A 20,013-nucleotide genomic window follows, 5' to 3' on the forward strand; every position below is an offset into this window, starting at 1 on the left:
CCGGATTCCTCCTCCCCCGAAGCGGGTTCGGATTTCCTCCTACGCCATGGTCGCCGATAGTCTCTCTTTCTTCCGACGCCGTCGGATTAGTCTTTATCTCAAGTAATTTCTTCATCATCTCTTCCATGACCGTGAACTTCCCATCCAACCTTTCATTATTGGCGGTGATTTCAATAAAATTTTCCTCCAAATCTGATTTTAATTGGCCAAATTCGCCTTCTTGGACTTCGATCTTCTTTTCGGCCATTTTTCTTTCTACGAGTCACAAGAAATTTTTCTCTGAATGCCAAAAAACCCGCTGAAATTTCAGGATTTCAGCCGCCGATGGTCCCAAAACGATGCTCTGAAACCAATTTGATAGGAAACACTTGGATTCACAAGTGTTCCTAGCCAAACTGAAGTAGATCCAGTAGAAAATTTCTGTCCACGGCAGAAAAACAACAAAATAAAAAAAAACAAGGAAAACTGAGAGGAAACGTAGGAGAACTCGTAGGAAAACGAAGCAAACACTTTTATTTCAATTAACGATGAAAAGCACTTGCAAGATACAACTTTCCTTCAATTCGAGAGGAAGGAAAAACTCTCCAAAGATCTCCGGCAAAGCCAAGAGCCCAAGAACACCAAACCCTAGATCTCAAAACAATTCAAATTCCACATAATCCTAATTCCCCCCAAAACCTCCTAATTAACAATGATGGATTTCTCCAAAATACCTAAACAGCCCTTACATTCAAAATTTCCCCCCAAAAGATTGCATTAAACCCCCCATGGGGCCCACCTTGCTTCCGCCCCCCTTCCCTGTTTCGTCCGCCGCGAGTAGACCTGGACCGATCCAGCCTGGGCCGGCACATGCGTATCAGAAGGCTTGTTTGCTCTCTTTGGGTTTTTCCTCAAATTAGTAGTCATCCAAAATCACTAGCATTGCCAATCCTCTCACCAAATTTTTTTTCTAAAATTTACCATTATTTGGTGAGAAAATAACTCTAAATTCACAATCTATAAATATTTTGCTTACAATTATTAGATTGCAAGGAAGTTTGGGAATATATAAGATGAATTTTTGGACATGTCCATACTTAATTTTAATTGTGCCCACTCCAGCAATGGGAGATCAGGATCCATCTATAGTTCAAACTTTAACATGACTAGTTGTTGGAGTTTATGAAGACATTGAGCAAAAATTGTCAAAGTGATTTGAAGCTCCTAAGCTAATGATCCAGAATTCCTTCCCTTCCTTTGTACATGTTAGAGCTGTTAGATAATTACCTTTTTAGGTAATTAGAGAGTTGCTAGCTGTTTTCTTTGGTGTGAGTAAGAGAATGTCAGGTGGTTTTTTCCCTAGAGAATGCGTCCTATAGGTTGTCTCTTGCTTTTAGATTAAGGCATCAGCTTTTTCTTGGTAGGCACATGTATCTTTGTGTTGGTTTCCATATTGAATTGAGTTGTCTGGTGTGTGAGTCTGCAATGTAGTTCCTAGCAGGTCTCTTTTGTATGATTGATTTGTTTATTGACATCACACCACATATTGCCTTTGTTTGCATGGCTTGAGTCCTTGAGATGATTGATTCCTTAAGCTAACTTTAGATTCCTAGTAGGAAGAGCCGATATGAAAGGTGCAATTCTTAAAAAAAAATAACACATTTCAATGACAAAATTAACTCAAATATACAAAAATTGTAACTACAAAAGTAAAATGAATCACAACCTTAAACTAATGACATGATTTATACGCAATTCAGCCCTCAATATGAAGTAGGAAAACATCAACAAATTGATGGACAATAGGGTTTAAATAATATTTTGTTGTCATGCAAGCTTATAGATTTCCTTATAATCATACATGCAAACTTTTCTTTATTGTTGGTATTGTATGCTATGAGGTGTTCTATAAAATTGGACATTGCTTCAATGAGATGATAATATAGGAGGTTTTGCGGGTGATGAGTATAGTGCTTCATTTTGTTTATGATAAGCTTTACACCAAGGCTGTTGTAAATTACTCTAGAGTTGAATACATTTTTTAGATTATTTGCTCTATTTGCAATTTGTTGGTTTTCTTGATATTTAGATTCTTTGCTCTTGTCTTGATTTTAATCAATTCTTTTGACAAGCTTGATGGGGCCATCAACTATATTTTGAATGTGGTCTTTATATACCTCAACATCGTGGTTACTAGCATGCTTACGTTCTCAGGAAGAATGATGATTTTTTCTTTTTAAAATCTAAATTTTGAGCAATTAAAGTGTATTGCTCATTGTGTGCTTACTATTATTAGAAAGGTGCAGCATACGAGAAGATATTAGTGGTTTCAGATGTCATAGTTAATTTTATTCAGTAATTGCTTTATGATTTCTATATTAAATAAGGTCCTTAATTTAGGATGATGAACTGGATTATAGAAAAGCTAAGCTTTTATAAGAGAAAACATTTCTCATTAGTATGAGTAGCTTTAAATTTATATCTTATGGATGCTTATGTGAGCATTAGTAACCCAGGAGTAAGATGGCCATTACTTATGATGTGCAAAAAAAAATTATCATTTGAGGAATTCAACAAATAGACATACCTTTTTGCTCTCCTGCAAATAATAACTTATTGGTTATGCTATGTCAACATTAGTTTGACTTTTAGAGAGGGGTTGTCACTTGATTAATAAGTTATAGTATGACACATTGTCATAAAGATTTCCTTTCGTTGGAAGCTAGAGTCTTTACTTCTCTTGCATCCTCAACAAGAAGAGATGAACGTAAAGAAAAGAAGATCATGAGCAAAGAGAAAAAGTTCATAGATAAAAAGCTTGAAAGTACCTAACTACCTATTAAATTATATGGTACATGGTGTTAATGTGACTAGAGATGATGTTTACATAAGAGTAGCGAATCTGACATTCTAGAAAGCTTTTGATAATATGATTTGATTAATAGATAAGAGTGGAGATGGTCATTACTTATTGATGCCAAATTCAAAAATTAAGGTGTGTAGGAAGATGATGGCTACTTCATTAGAGTGGACAAATGATATTTATTTGCTTGTTATAGCATGAGTGCTTGCTTATGTGATGCTTGTTATTAGGGAGGAAGAGAGATATCATATCATGATTACAATATAAGTGGAGTTCCTAATGAAAATGCGAGGAATTTAAGGGAAAAGATGTATATGAAGAAATAAATAGAGAAAGCGAGCTTCTGACAAGCACATAATGATATGGTGTATTTAATGTTGTAGTTGACATAACAGGTGATTAGATTGAGGAGGCTGCATATTTTTTATCTGAGATTGAACTTTACTTATACTAGTATAATTCATGTTGGCTTTAATTAAATAAATAATAGAATTTATTTTAATTAATAAATAATTATGATATTAAAATAATATATTATGCTTTTTAAAAAGTTTAGATATCAACTAATTAAAATCAAATATAATAAAAAATTAATAAATTAAGATGGTTGATACACATCAATATTGATTCTACTTATTCAAGTGAAGTTCATTCTTAGATAAGAGATGTGCGATTGCTTTGATCTTACCACCGGTCATATCAACTATAACATTAAATACATCTTATGCCCTCACATGCTTGCTGGAAAGCTATATGCAAGTTAGGAGCTTGCATCCCCTACTTAGTTGGTTCACATGTGTGTTTGCCCTTGAATTTTTTATCCTTTCATCAGAAGCTCCATCTTTATTGTGGTTATGAATTACCATTTTCCTTCTTCCTCTATAACAAGTTTCAGATGAATAAGCACTCACGTAATCACAAACAAGGATATATCATTAATATGCTCTAATGGAGTAGCCATTATCTCTTTACATACCTCCTTAACTTTGACTTTTTGTACACCAAGTGACAACTATCACCACTCCTACAAATGAATTGAATTATATCATCAAAAGCTTTTCAGAATGACACCAAGCTTTCTATTCTCATACAAATATCATCTCTGGTTGCATCAGCACCATGTGCACCCCGTAGTTTGATAAGTATTTAAAAGCTTCAATCTCTAATCTCTTTATCTTTGCTCATCCTAATTTGTTTTCCTTTATTTCCATCTCTATTTGATTAGGATATTGAAAATATAAAGATTTTAATTTCTAGTGGAAGCAAAGTTTGGTGGTGATGTGTCTTATTAGAACTTGTTGATCAAGTGATAAATCCTCAAAAAGTTGAATTTCTATCAGGATAATAACTGTGGCTCTTACTTATCAAAGAGGTTACCCGCTTATTTATTGAATTCCTTTTTTGATGAATATCTTTACCGATAAGAAGTAATGATATCCATAAACTCTTGTTTTATCAGTTCTAATTGCATCATCCATAAGATGGAAGTTTGAAGATCTCTTGTACATAAATTGTCTCATATACTAAGCTAAGCTTTTTTGGAACCTAGTTCCGTATCATTTGTCTAGGAGCTTCTTTGGTGCATAAATCTTAAGTAATTATTGAGTAGATTCAGCTATGACATCTCTACCGATAAATACATTCGCTTATGCCACACCTATTTATTTTTTACAATGCACTTAATAAGAAACACCCTCCAATTATTTAGATTCTCTATATTGAGGGAGGATATCACCATTCTTTTTGAGAATATGAGTATATTGATATCTATAATATTGAGGCATATAGAAGCCACAAGCAAATATATGTGTTGGTCACGTCAAGTTTGTCAAAACTATTATTTGGTACTAAGATAAAGAACAAAAAAGCCAATAAAATGCAAATGAAGCAAAGAACTTGGAGAGCATAACCAACTCTAGAGTGATTTATAATAGACTTGGTGTAAAATTTATTTTAATTATAATTATGTTCCACACTTATCACCCTCAAAGCCTCCTATGGAATCATTTTTTTGACTAAATTTTCAATTTGCTAATTCATAACATAGAGTAGCATATATGAAAAAAAGCTTGTTTCTGTGATTATAAGGAGTTCTGTAAGCTTGCATGTCGAGCAAAGACGATGAAAAGTTTGTTGTCTACTTTCCATTGTCCGCCTAATTTATATGGAGAGAGAGGTGGGGGGGATGTTAATTGTATTAAAATCATGTATCAATTGCTACATATTTTTCTTGATCATGTGTTCTAATTTAGCATGTTTTGGTTGTCTTTTAATTCATTCATATAGTAAGTTTGAGTTATTTCTCTCAAAGAATTATAAAATATAAATATTTAATGTGTATATGATGAGGACATCGGAGATCAACGGCTACAATCTTGAGTTATTTATTTATATGTTTTATGTGCTAGTTTATTTTATATTGTTGTTTTTTCCTTTATATCCTTACGGGTGGTCATGTAGTTTTGTAGCCTGAAGGGCAGTTTAGTCTTTTATTTCTTTTCTTTTTATGAGGCCTATTTATAGGCTAGTTGTTTTATATTTTGGGATGATGATTTGATAATGAAATTTCATGTGTTTTTTCTGCTTCTTCTTCTTCTTCTTGTGAGTGCACTAGAGAGAAGCGAGAGAGAGCTCAAGGTGAGCAAGTGCAATACCCACCAGTCGTTGGAAGAGTCCACAGCTCGTGGTTATTTACTTTTATCTTATTTGTATTTTCTTTCATCTCCTTTCTCCAAGTCAATCGCCGGCCACTTTCAACCTCCCCCACCCAATTCATCTTCTAGCTCCACCCACCTAAAATCTCACCACCAAACCTAAGCCCAACCCGCCACCTAGACCGCCCCTTCCCCCCTTTGCCGCTCGGGCCCTCATAATTTCCCCACTCATTATGATGTATTTCCAATCACCATAATGACTTTCCTTAATTTAGCTGCATAGCTATGAGGAGAGGAAAATTTAAATTTCATTTGAAATTTTCCAATTCGGAATTTCAAATTCTTTTCCATATAAGAATTCCAAATTAGGAAAGTATCAATCATGGAATTCAATTTCAAAATAAGTCAAATTGGATTTATTATTCCCTTTCCATATCTTCATCCGCCATTTGGACAAACCCCATAGTTCCCTCCCCTTATGATTGCCGCCGGCCCCTCATGATGGGCTTTCCCCCATTAAATGCTCATTTAATCCCTCAACTTTATTTGTAATATTGAATTTAATTTCAAAACATTTTCCCTCCAAATTCAACTTAAGCTGAAATTAATTTCAGTTTTCCAATTTCCACCTCCCTCTCTCTCCTCTCAATTAATTCCCCTTCCAATTCTCAGCCTTAGCTGCCTCCTCCCAAAACTCTTCTCACGTTTTCCTCCCTCCCCAGAGATTTCTGCTGGTTGTCCCCATATTCCAGCCATATTGGTTTGATGTTATGCACTGCTGAAGGCCAGAGATTGCTGTCCAAAGGCTCCCAACACCCTGTCAAAGCTGTCCAAATTTATGTCGAACACAGGGAGCTGCTGTCCAGATTTTCTGGGCATTGTTTGGAGGCTTTCCAGACTATTCCTTCTTGTCTCCTTGCTGTCCAGCAGAATTCCGGAGCCAGAGTTGTTGTCCAGTTGACCAAGATCTCTTCTTGCGGCCCAAAGAACCAGCCCAGTTTGCTGTCCAGATTCTTGGACAGGCGCCATATGTTATCCTGAGTATTGGAGCCTTGAAAGCTGCTATCCAGAAGCTTACAAGTTGCTGTCCAGAACTTCCAAGACCCAAAACCTGCTGTCCAGACTTTCTGTGGGTGCTGTCCAGAGATTTTGGCTTGCAATCTAGAACATTTCAACAAAGTATTGTGCTGTCCAGCCCACCCGAGAAGGGTCGGCTGCTATCTAATAGCAATCAAGAGGTCCATGTTGTCTTCCCATTGGGTAAACTCTCCCTCCAAATCTCTTATTTTCCTAGTCCACTTCTCGCTTGTGATTATTTTGGATTCATGAAGATCATGTTAATTATCCTCCGCTTAAACTTAGTAAGCTTGAGAGTTAAGTGATGGATCCTTGCATTGTGGCTATTCTTATTGTTAATCTAGGGATCTCTTGTTGAAAATCATCCATGTATGCAACGTTGGATTAATTGGTTATTTTACGGTCTTAACTCCTATGCATGTGATTTAGCCTAAGCTTGTTTTACCGCTCTTTGTGTTTTATCTCGTCATTCAAATCATTATAAAGATATAATTATTGTGGTCTCTAAAATTAAGCGTGTAAATTCCTTAAGCAATTCATCCATTCAATTATGTTTCACATCAGTATATCCTTCCTTAAGAATATTGTAAACAAGCTATATAAATACCCTATTATTCAATAGGGCTAAGTCAGAATTGAATTAATATTTTCTTTTTTGTTTCTTCTACCTTCTTGTATGATATTAAAGTTCAATTATTGTTAATGAAATATGGTCGATGGGTATAAGAAGGCCCTGATTGGGTTAATCAAAGACAAGGAGAAGTTTGGATCTTCCTCCTTACTAATCCTCACCAAGTTACTTCATACAAATTAACTAATAATAATTTTTTTTTCAGTGATCTGCTTTTTTTAATGGTTATTTACTTATTTAGATAAGGAGAAAAATTATATACCATTATTACACCAGTACACAACTTGAGCCAAATGATCATTTTTTCTAAACTTAGTTTTACTAATAATACCCTATTAATATTTCAACTTATTAACACTATGGAAGAGCACTCTTATTGTAACATTAGTTCGATCATGATGGCATTATCAACTGCACCGATGGAAACTTGATTATCACAATATATATTCAGAGAATTATTGATAGTATTATGTGTTGCAATTCGGGAGCTCGACCTTGTATTTTGATAATTACAAATTTTATTGAATGTTTATTTTATTTTCTCCTGCTTTATATTACATATATGTTTCTTGTGCACTACTTATATTTCATGTTTAATATGCATAAATTATCGTCAAAAAATCATAGCTCAAGAAAGTGTGTGAGTCAACCTGTCTCAAAGAGTCTCTAATTTTTATTTTTCTTGAGTCAATATTTGTAATAGGTGCATGTTGGGTTAATAACCGTGCACACACACAAGAGGAGTGTAATCAATAAATTTTTTTAAAGATTGTACCAGACGTTCTTGATCATACTATATGATCCGTGCTAGAAAAAATAATTAAAATATTTAATTACAACAACAACAACATCAAGCTTTTATCTCACTATGTGGGGTCAGCAATTAAAATATTTAATTAAATGAGATTAATTTGTTAAAAGCTATAACTAATCGTACTATACGACCACATCATACATGATGATCAGCTATATTTGGTATCCCTCACCGTGATCTAAATGAGGGAATAATTTGAATTTTGAAATTGTTTCGATTGTACTATATGAATTTGTTCGTAATGTACAATTTTTAAAATATTATCTAATTTAATCCTTATGATTAAACAATCGAATCATGATTAATTAATATTGATGATCGTATGATACAATTTGGAACATACTGGTCGATCGACATAATGATCCTCTGTATGATAACTAATCGTCTCGGGTTTGTCCTTTATGAATTGCATTCGATTGAACTAATCGTATTGGATGATCTTCGGATCGTACAACTGAGGATGAACTAATTGTACTATACGATACGAGTATCATACTATACGAACAGAAGTTACATAATTGAAAAATTAGAATTTTTTTAAGTCCTCTATTTAAACTCATGTTATAACTTTGAGAGAGTCTTTTGACAGTCAAATGTCTGTTTCTTCTGTGAGAGTGTTGAAGAGAGAGCATTAAGCGAATGAGATAAATGGTGTGGATGCGTGAGAGTGAGAAGAGCCTAGTGGGATTCGAGGGAGTATGAGAGGAGCTTTCACACAGTTGCTTTAGCCAACTTGCACCTGAGTTCCTCCGGGTGTGTCTGTGTTTGTCTTGAGGGAAGCTCTATAAAGAAGCCTTTGGTATCAAAGGCTGACGGCTCCGCCGCATCGAAGAGGTGAACAGGATTTCAGCTACTCCGTAACATTGAGAAAATGCAAGGGATTTCAGCTACTCCGCCACAACGAGGAGGTGAAAGGGATTTCGGCTATTCCACCACACCGAGGATGTGAAAAAGATTTTGGTGTCTCCGCCCGATGGAGGAGGTAAAATGTGACATTTGCACTAGTTGAATATTACGAGACATTTGCACTAGTTGCATATTGAATACAATTCAAGTGCTTATATTCATAGCTGCAAATATTGACTAGCCACTACAACAAAATGCCAAGGCTGTATTTCGTAATGGAGATTAAATTAGAAATTTATATGGAACTTTCTGGAGGCCTGCGAATTCAGGAAAAGTATACAAATAAAAAAATTATTTATAGCCTTAAATAGTCTACCAGAGCTTGGTTCAAAAGCTTTGCCAAGTCTCTGTGTTAACAAGGATTCAGACAAGCCCAATCAGGCCATACTTTATTCTACAAATAAAAAAGATGATTCAAAAGTAGCAATAATCTATGTTGATATCATCCTATCTGATCAGCAAGATTCAAAATAAGCTCCTTATAGAAAAAACTTGCTAGTGATTTTAAAATTAATGATTTTGATCCCCTGAGATACTTTCTTGATATGGAAGTGCCAAAAATAAATCTATTTTTATCACATCCCAAAAGGGCCAAAGAAAATATATTATTGATCTCTTAAAGGAAATGGATTTACTTTGATGCAAACCTTTTAATACTCTTGTTGATCCTAATATTGAGTTGAGTAATCAAAACATTGGCACTCCTCTTGACAAAGATATTATCTCACACTAGGCCAGACAATGCGTTTGTTATTAGTCTGGCAAATCAGTTCATGCATTCACCCTATGAAAATCACCTTAATGTTGGTATATATATCATTGACTAGGTATAATGAAGAAGAGAAATTAGTCTAAGGAAAAGTCTTACCAAAGAATTCGATATCAAAAAATTTGGTAGACTAAAATACTTTCTCAGAATCGAAGTAGCCCACTCCAGCAAAGTAAGCTTCATTTCACAGCAAAAATACATTAAAAAAATCTTCTAAAAGTAACATGCAAACTAGATTGTAAACGAGCATAAACACTTGTTGAACCAAATCTTAAACTGGTGGAAGCCAAGGAAGATCTAGATGTAGATAAATGGACTTACCAAAGTTAGTAGGGAAATTAATTTACCTCTCTGACACCAGACCAAATATTGCATTTGCTGTAAGTATGGTCAATCAATTTATGCAGAATCCAAAACATGCTTATATGCAAGCTGTAGACAGAATGCTGCACTACCTGAAGGAAAATCCAGGGAAATGGATTCTCTTTAGAAGAGACCACAAAATAACTCTAGAAGCATATGCGGATTATGCAGGATGACTAGTAAGCAGAAGATCTACCTGTGGATACTGCACATTTCTAGGAGGAAACCTAGTTACATGTAGAAGCAAGAAAAATAATGTGGTGGCAAGATCTAGTGAAGCAGAGTATAGAACTATGACTTTGGGAATATGTGAGTTACTATGGATAAAGATGATTCTAGAAGACATAAGGAACAAGTGGGATGAACCCATGAAACTACATTGTGACAATAAATAAGCAATCAACATAGCGCGCAATCTAGTCCAGCATGATAGGATTAAGCACGTAGAGGTGAACAAACATTTTATTAAAGAAAAAATAGACAATGGTCTAATATGTATCAACCATGTATCATCAAAGGATCAACTTGCATATATCCTTACCAAAGGATTGGATAGCTCCGCCTTTCTCAAAATGATTGTCAAACTGGGAATGACAGATCCATATCTGGAAGAAAGGAACTTTGGGGAGTAGACGTTGGTCAAGTTGATTCAACCAGTATGAAAATCAGTTTACGTTCTTTTTATTTTCGTATTTACTTTATGCAGTTTTACTTCCCAGCATATTTATTTGTTTGCAATCTGAGTTGAGTTAAAATTGATTTTACAGTTAACTATTGAACTTTCATTATGTTCTTATGTAAGTTATTTAATTAAATCAAATCTCTAATCCCATTTATCAGATATTTGAGTTCAACTTCAGCATTACTCTTAGCAACAATATTTTGCTTTTTTGACTGTCCAAGTCAGAAGGTTGCCCTATAAATAAAGGCAATACCCATATGTAGATTCTGTATCAATCATACAGCTAGCCTAGTTTGCACCAGAAAAAAGCTTCAATTTCTTGAGATTCTCCCTTTCTAATAATAGTCCCATTCACGAGCTTTCCTTTATGTACTTTTTCTATTACAAGGGCATTTATAGAAGCACAAAGTTTAGAATTTTAAGAGACAAGACAGGGCCTCTTAATATGATACATAAAGTGATGATTTCTGTATGTCTCTTTTATGGTTTATGAATTAAAATGATATTTCATCATCTGCACGTATTAAAGGATTGAATTAAGAATTGTTTATGGAGAACCTACGTCAAGTTCACTTGAAATCTTCTTAGAAAAGCTATCCAAATACACTCCAGATCTTCATAAAAACTACTTTCTACCGCAAATCTTCAAAAATACTTTTGTTTTTCTTGAAAATACATTCTCCCAAGATAAAGCACAAATATATTAGAGTATCATGAGTTTTCTTGCATAAGATTGTGAATATGATGAATCTGGACTCTTTCTAAAGGTGTCAATTTTTCTTTCAGTTACGTCATTTTGTTGTAGCTGTTGGAACAAGGGCTCTTGATTCTAGTAGTTTTCTAAAATTTGGTTCCCATGCTTTCATAAAAGTGTAGGTTTTGGATATTGGCAGAGTATGTGGAAGTTTTGAAAGTTAATTTGGCATCATTTTTGTCTTTCAGTATATAGATCCAATATAAACGGGTATGATTATTGTTAAATCCTAGCCTCTCATTCTCATATTAATCCTACAGCTACGAATAGAGATCCATGGGATGATATGCTCACATTGGGTACCTGAGTTAGGCAATATATTTAGGAAGGATTTTTTTGCTTATTATTATGTAATTATTTGTTTCTTTATTAAAGCTCTTGTATAGATCTATAAATAGGGAGTATGATGTATAAGATTAGAGAGAGTCGCCTTAGATGGTTTGGTCACATAAAGCGGCGGCCTTTTGATAACCTAGGAAAGTAGAGGTATTAGATTTGACTTGTGTTAAGAAAGGTAGAGGTAAACCTAAAAAGACTTGGTTAGAAAAATATTAGAAATGATATTTCTTTATTAGATTTAAACAAGAATTTGACTTTTAACATGACATAATGGAGAAAAATGATTCATGTTGAAGAAAGCCAATGAGAAATAATGTTAGAGCCAAAGGTTGTTGAAAGTAAAATGGTGATGACCAGAGATGTACAATGGAAGAAAAAAAAGGTAAAGACTCCCTAAAATTTAAAGATAAAGACTCTCTTTGGTGCAATTATTGTAAGGAGTGGAATCAAAGAAATGAAAAAAGGAGCACATCAAAGGCCAACAATAAAACAAGTCAGTCTAACCCAGAAACACAGTCCAGCTTCCGAGAACTCAATAAAGATGATATTGATGAACTAAAACAACTTATGGTATCCCTTAAAAAATCAAAAACATCTTCCTCTCTTGCACTTTCAGGTAAGTTTCCTCTTTTCATTGGTTTAAGTGCATCTAGAAATCACTTAAAATGATTATGGATCATTGACTCAGGAGCCACAGATCACACGGCAAATTTTCCTACCCACTCAACTATACTCATTGACCAAGTAACAAGAAAATTATCACTACCGATGGTTCTCTTACCACAGTAGCAAGTCAAGGTAACATACCCTTATCTCCCTCTCTCATCCTAAGAAATGTGCTCCACATACCTCAATTATCCACAAACCTAATATCTATACAAAAACTTACCAATGACCATCATTGTCAAGTAATATTTAACCCTACTTATTGCTTATTTTAGGACTAGAGATCGGGGAAGAAGATTGGACTTGCCAAGGAGAGAGCTGGACTGTATTACCTAGAAGAGCTGAACAAATCTAAAAATAGCTACTCTATATTATTCCTAGTTGATAGGAAATCCATTATCTGACTTCATTATTATAGATTATGACATCCCTCTTTTGATATCTTAAAACATGTGTATCCAAAACTTTTGCAGAAGTTAGAAACTGAACATTTTCATTGTGAAACTTGTGAGTTAGCCAAACATAAAAGAGCTTCGTTCCAAAATAAAAATGCAAGTTGTGATACTCCTTTCTATCTTATTCATAACGATATATGGGGACCCTAAAAAATCCACATCTCTGGGGCATGATAGTTTGTATCGTTCATTGATGATTGTACTCGAGTCTCTTGGATCTATCTCCTATAAAATAAATCCCCGATGTAAGCACCATTCTTCCCATTTTTCATACAATGATCTAGAATCAATTCGAGGTAAAAATAAGGAAATTTCGTTCCGACAACACTAAAGACTATTTCAACCAAACCATATTCTCCTACTTCCAAAGTGAAGGTATTATCCATGAGTCATGCGTTCACACCCCACAACAAAATGGGGTTGCGGAAAGGAAAAATTGCACCTTCTAACCTCCACTCGTTCTTTCCTAGTTCACCACAATACACCCAAATCCTATTGGAGGGAAGCCCTCCTAACTGCCACTTACCTCATGAACCTTCTGCCTTCTACAGCCCTCGGTCTAAGAACTCTAATGGATATCCTTTCCTGCTTTTAACCCGAGTTTCGGGCCCATAATAACCTTACACTCAAAATCTTCAGGTGCACTGCCTATGTTCATATTAACAGCCAAAATAGAGAAAAATTAGATCCAAAATCACTCAAATACATCTTTGTTGGATATTTAACCACCCAAAAAGGTTACAAGTGTTATCATCCCTCCACAAAAAACATTTTCTCTGTTGATGTTACATTTAATGAGCAAAATTCATATTTTACTAAATCTCATCTTCAGGGGGAGACTGAAATTGAGGAAGATAAGGAAATCAAGCTTGTCCCTCTTGACCTTCCTCCACGCCTTAAATCAATCCTCCTGAAATAAAAAATAAGGAAACTGAGGATAAAGCTGTTAGTAGATTTGGGAATGTATGCTTCAGGCGTATAAGTTCAAATTATGCTCCGAAGCAGATCCAAGAATCTGAACCATCTCATGAAATTAAGATAAATACAACCTCACCATCTCATTTGTACCCTATAACTAACTCCAATTCCTTCAATAATTTTTCATCCTCACACAAAAACTTTATGGTTACACTAGAAGATATTTATATTCCTAATAATATTTATGAGGCCTTATCTAATGAAAATTGGAAATATGCCATGAAAGATGAAATGCAGTCCTTAGAGGAGAACAAAACGTGGGACATCTCTAAAGTAAAAAAAAAAAAACTAGTCGGCTGCAAATGGGTGTTCTCTGTAAAGAACAAAGCTTATGGTACACTAGAAAGGTACAAAGCAAGACTAGTGGCGAAAGGGTATACTCAAACATATGACATTGACTACCATAAAACCTTTGCAACTGTAGACAAAATGAACACTATCAAGATCTAAATCTAACTAGTAGCTAATAAGTACAAATAGCATCTAGAACAACTAGATGTAAAAAATGCATTCCTATATGGGGACTTGGATGAAGAGATATTTATGGAGATACCTCCAGGATTTATGGAAAAATCCAGAAGTGACAAGGTGTGCAGGTTAAGAAAGGCCCTATATGGGCTAAAACAATCATCCAGGGTTTGGTTTGAAAGATTCTCAAAATTCATGCTTCTTAGTAGGTATCGACAGAGTAAAGGGGACTATACACTATTCTTTAAACACTCAAACTCAGGGGGAGTCACAATATTATTAGTGTATGTGGATGATATTATCTTGATTGGGAATAATGAAGAAGAGAAAGTTAGTCTAAGGAAAAGTATTACCAAAGACTTTGACATCGAAGAACTTGGTAGACTAAAATACTTTCTCGGAATTGAAGTAGCCCACTCAAGCAAAGGAATATTCATTTCACATCAGCAATACATTAAAAATCTTATGAAAAACATAGGTAAATTAGCACCAACACCTGTAGAACCAAATCATAAACTGGGGGAAGCCAGAGAAGATCTAGATGTAGATAAAGTGGCTTACTAGAGACTCGTAGGGAAATTAATCTACCTCTCCTACATCAGACCAGATAGCGCATTTGCTGTAAGTATGGTTAGTCAGTTTATGCAGAATCCAAAACATGCTCATATGCAAGCGATAGACAGAATACTGCACTATCTTAAGGGAAATCCAGGGAAAGGGATTCTCTTTAGAAGAGACCACAAAATAACCCTAGAAACCTACACTAATGCTGATTATGCAGGATCACCAGTAGATAGAAGATCTATCGCTGGATACTGCACATTCCTAGGAGGAAATCTAGTTACATGGAGAAGCAAGAAATAGAATGTGGTGGCAAGATCTAATGCAGAAGCAGAGTATAAAGCTATGGCTTTGTGATTATGTGAGTTACTATGGTTCAAGATAATTCTAGAAGACCTAAGGATCAAGTGGGATGATCCCGTGAAGCTATATTGTGACAATAAATCAGCAATCAGCATAGCCCATAATCCAGTCTAGCATGACAGGACTAAGCAAATATAAGTGGATATGCATTTTATTAAAGAAAAATTAGACAATGGTCTAGTATGTATCAACCATATATCATCAAAGGATCAACTTACATATATCCTTACCAAATGATTGGACAGTTTCGCCTTTCTCAAAATGATTGCCAAGCTGGGAATTACAGATCTATATTCCCCAGCTTGAGGGGGAGTGTTATATCCTAGCCTCTCATTCCCATATTAATCCTACGGCTACGAATAAAGATCCGTGGGAAGCCCACCTCACGTTGAGTACCTTCATTGGTTAGGCAGTAGATTTAGAAAGGATTATATTGCTCATTATTCTATAGTTATTCGTTTCTTTATTAAAGCTCTTGTATAGATCTATAATTATGATTATGTTGCATATTAAAAATTAAGGCTTTTTCCTCTCAACTCCTGATTTCAACATCTATTAAGGGTAATGGCAAAATCCAAGTATCCTTCTATTAACTTCATCAAAATCTTTATTGAGGACAACAAGAAAAATTTTAGTTATTATTTTCTAACTAGTTTAACATATTTCCTAGTATATTTCTGACATAATTGTTAGCCTCAAATGTGACCAATTATTGCAGGATTTTGTCTAGAGTTGTAACTACTCGATAACTTTTTAAACTATCTTTTTTGAGAATCCAAGTTTTATCCCAAAGCTAGTGGCGGAACTAGGATTTAAAGTGAGAGTGGTGGAATGATCTACCTAAAATTTAGGAGGATTAGGCTCCTAAGATAATTCAAGGGCAAAGCATTTATATTATACATAACTATATAGTGACCCTCGCCTCATGGTTCCACCACTACCCACAACCGTACATTGTGTTGAATTCTAATATTGACCTTGACCTTCTCCTAAATAACTTTTGCTATGTTGTGAACTAAATATTATGTTACAACGTGCTCTTTTATAGAGTAAATTAGGCAAGAAATGACTAGGGCATTATTGGTATTCTAAGTTGAGAAAAAAAGTATTATTTAGCTTGACTTTTCTAATGATATCATAAAGGTATAAAATTTTTTTCCTTCTCCGAGGAATCATTGAAGCATAATAGGACCAATAAAATTTAGTTTTTACAATTTAATTTTTTAGAAGTAATTTGAAGAGCTAAATGCTCCATGGAGGTTCCTTCGAATTTAGTGGTGAGGCTTGGTGAGGAGTAGAGGAAGATTCAATCATCTCCCTATTTTTTTCCCCATTCAGGGCATTTTTATACATATATTGGCCATCTGTTTACAGTAGTAAAGGAGCTCTAATGCCATGTTAGAAGATAGAAGTGAAAGAAGAAAAAATTAGGAAAAATCTTTTCTTTTTTTCTTCTTTACCCTAGTCAAATAATAAGGTGTTTATACAGTGTAATTAGTTATCATAAAAGGATGAATTATCTATTATAGCATAGAATTCTGCTGTATAAATTAGGGTGTAAAACTCTCAATGAAATATACTATAATTCAAACAATCTCTCTTTAATTATTATCCTCCAAATTTAATTTTTGCATTTTTTGCAAGACAATCTTGAAACTCAAGGCCACTGTTAATTTTATTCTTCAACATGACACTTACTTGTGAATCAAGTTTTTTTATTTTGATAATGATTTTATCATCTTCAATCATGTGAAAAATAAGAATGATCAGACAACATATTTATCATCTTAAAGTCTACTTTGTTTTCATGCATTTCAACTTTTAAAACTATCAAACAAACAAAATTCCATTGAGCTACCTCTTGTTCATATTTGGCTTTTTAAAAATGAGCTTATGCATTGTGTTTGGTTTGCTTAATATGCTTAACATTCATAACTCAATGCATTTGTGCAAATCTAGCTTCATTGAGCACTTAGTTTCATCATGTATTCTAGTAATTTGATGGTTACTTTTAAAATGCATTCTATGTAATGAAAACGAGTGTCACACCTCAGGTCTGAAAGAAAAAAAAAATCTACAATATCATGTATAATAATGTACATATCTATGTATGACTCGATAATAGTTTATTTTTACCTGATTATGCTGCACACACAGTCAATTTACTATGAGTCCTTGAAACAATGAAAGTCAGGCGTCAATTTCATGAAAATCTAATCATTTTTTCTAACGGCCTGTCGATCCTACTAGCCAATAACAAAAGGGAATACCGACATATATATCACTTCACACGAGCATACAGTTTCTATATATTAACATATATTGTATAGTCAACATGACAATTATTAGTTTCATAATAAGAGATGATTTGAAGAAATAAATTATTTTTATGTTAGTTAGTAGAGGCAACATGCATGGAAGTAAATCTTTTTATTGTAGGAATCATTTTGATACTTAAGAATTTATGCAACAATAATCTGAGTAAACTATTTCTACCAAATATTACTTTCATTATGAAGAAGATTAATAAGATCTGTTAAAGCATAACATATGTAGCAGTAATTGAATATTGAAAGTAGGACTTAACAAACAACAATATCTAAAAATTTAATACAAATTACAAGAATAACACCCCAAACAAAGAATGATATGTCTATCCTTTAATAAAGGACTGTTATTTAATTCAAGATGATCAGTACGAGAATGCATGTTACTTGAGATCTCCTCAAATCACACCATGTGGAAATCAACTCTTCATCGACCTAGTTTAATTATGATGATTATAAAAATAAAACTTACAATTGTAAACTAATTATAATGTACCATATTTATGATTAAAAGAATTAAACATACAAAATACTAATAACTAAATACCATTTTGACTAATCTAATCAAATTTAAATAATAAATCAAATATAATAATTGTTAGTCACATCTCATAATAAACAGTTTAGAAGCAGCATAAGTATACATAATGAGTTAGAAGAAGAGAATGAAGAAGAATAAAGTGAAAGAGCAGAGGGACACTCGCAGTCATCTTACGATTGATGGTGATGGAGAGGTGATGATTTCTTTGTCTGCTTGACTGAAGTAAGAAGAAAAAGAAGAGAGGAAGGAGGGGGAAAGAGAACTCACCGTTGAAGGAAGCTTTCGTTTGGTGGCTTAAAGGTGGATGAACAAGAGGCGGGCTTATGGCGCTCCTTGCCAAGAAGGATAGTGGTTGCGCTAGAGAGGAATGAATGGAAGGGTTGGTGGGTTCAGCGGCTGCAAGAGAAAAAGATATGTGATGCCCAAAATCTTGGTTGCTTTAAATCGATCTGTGGGCGGTGGCGAGCACATGATTTTGTTGTGGAGAAGGAAGTTTTATTTGGTTCGGTTGACCGAATGAGAGAAACATTCGGTCGCAGGCAAAAATCCCGCGGTACCGAGGTGTACCGAGTTTTTCAACGGTACCGCGGGATTTTTGCCTGCGAACTGAATGTTTCTCTCATTCGGTCGGAGGACGTAATAATTGCTCGTGGAGAAGGGGGACTGAGGGCGTCTCCAACCGAACTCCAAACACATGAATGTAGTCGCTGGTGAGCTCCAGCTGAACGGCAAAACTTTCAGTATTTGGTTGCGGGCATCGCACTGTTCAACCGCGTTATTTTTCTGTCTCTACCAGATTTGCTGAAGAAACGTGCGAAGGAGAAAGACGGTTAACTGGGCGCAAAATGGAGTTTGATTGGTGATGAATCACACCATTTTTTTTTTGTCACACTGCATTTTGGAGCGAAAAATGAGATTTTCGGTTGGAGATGCCCTAAGGTGTGCTAATTGCACGAGGCCAAGGCGGCAATTTGGGCAAGACATGCTCGTAGAAGTGAATTCACATGTAGAGGAGTTCAGGATTGCATACAAAAATATTTGGCCAGTTCTGTTCACTAAACAAGGGTTTAGTTATTACAAAGAATAGATTGGATTTGCGAAACTTCAGGCTTTATACGATCTTATCTAGCAGAATATGTAATGATGACTTAATATATTTGTTGCAGGACATCAGTAAGAAATCTCCAATGGAGCTGATTAATGAAGTCCCACCAATCAAAGTTGAAGGTCGAATCGTGGCTTGCGAAGGAGGTATCAAAAATCGAATTCCTGTGATTTTAAAATAGAAACAAAGAAAGTTTTAGATATCCTGATAAAATTTTTATAAGGTTGGAGTTAAAAATTATTAAATCTATTTATAATCTTAACAAATTTAATGATTTTAAGTTTTTGTTTTAGGAAGTATAGCCTCTTTGAAGCTTTACTTTGTGCTTTCTTGATGCAGATTCAGATCCTGCCCTTGGGCACCCCATTGAGTTCATATGCCTTGATCTGAAAGATCCGGCTGTTTGCAAGTACTGTGGCCTCCGTTACGTTCAGGATCATCATCATTAAGGCTCCTTTGGAATGGTTTTCTTATTGTTTCTTTAAATAATTTTTAAATAAAAAATTACTTTAAAAAATAATAAGAGAGCGTCTCAAAGTAAATTTAAGTTACGCGGCAGGTTGTATTTTCTGAAACTCGACGCATATCTTAATTTACTGATGGAATATTTTCATTTTTAAATATCTTACAATCGTGCAATTGGTTGATTTGTAAAGCAATGTCGTGGTAACTAGTGCTGCAAAAGACCCGAGCCGAGTTGAGTATGTGAGTTTTCATG

At 34.6% G+C, this 20,013-nt stretch overlaps 1 protein-coding gene across 2 annotated transcripts in view; it reads left to right on the forward strand.

Annotated features, from left to right (window-relative positions):
* LOC110109305 (NADH dehydrogenase [ubiquinone] iron-sulfur protein 6, mitochondrial-like) overlaps nucleotides 1-19,942 on the forward strand; it is a 28,150-nt gene extending 8,208 nt beyond the window's left edge. Inside the window, exons 2-3 of one of the 2 annotated variants that reach the window (XM_028695880.1) lie at nucleotides 5,457-5,479; nucleotides 6,219-6,743. In XM_028695880.1, coding sequence (XP_028551713.1) covers nucleotides 5,457-5,479; nucleotides 6,219-6,537 — 342 coding nt within the window. In that variant the 3' untranslated portion in view covers nucleotides 6,538-6,743. Of the gene's footprint in view, nucleotides 1-5,456; nucleotides 5,480-6,218; nucleotides 6,744-19,356; nucleotides 19,442-19,634 lie in introns of those variants that run through there. The other variant, XM_020840313.2, reaches the window with a different exon arrangement.
* Nucleotides 19,943-20,013: the final 71 nt, after the last annotated feature.

This window comes from Dendrobium catenatum, unplaced genomic scaffold, assembly GCF_001605985.2.
Source record: "Dendrobium catenatum unplaced genomic scaffold, ASM160598v2 fragScaff_scaffold_703, whole genome shotgun sequence".
Taxonomy (NCBI): Eukaryota; Viridiplantae; Streptophyta; class Magnoliopsida; order Asparagales; family Orchidaceae; genus Dendrobium; species Dendrobium catenatum.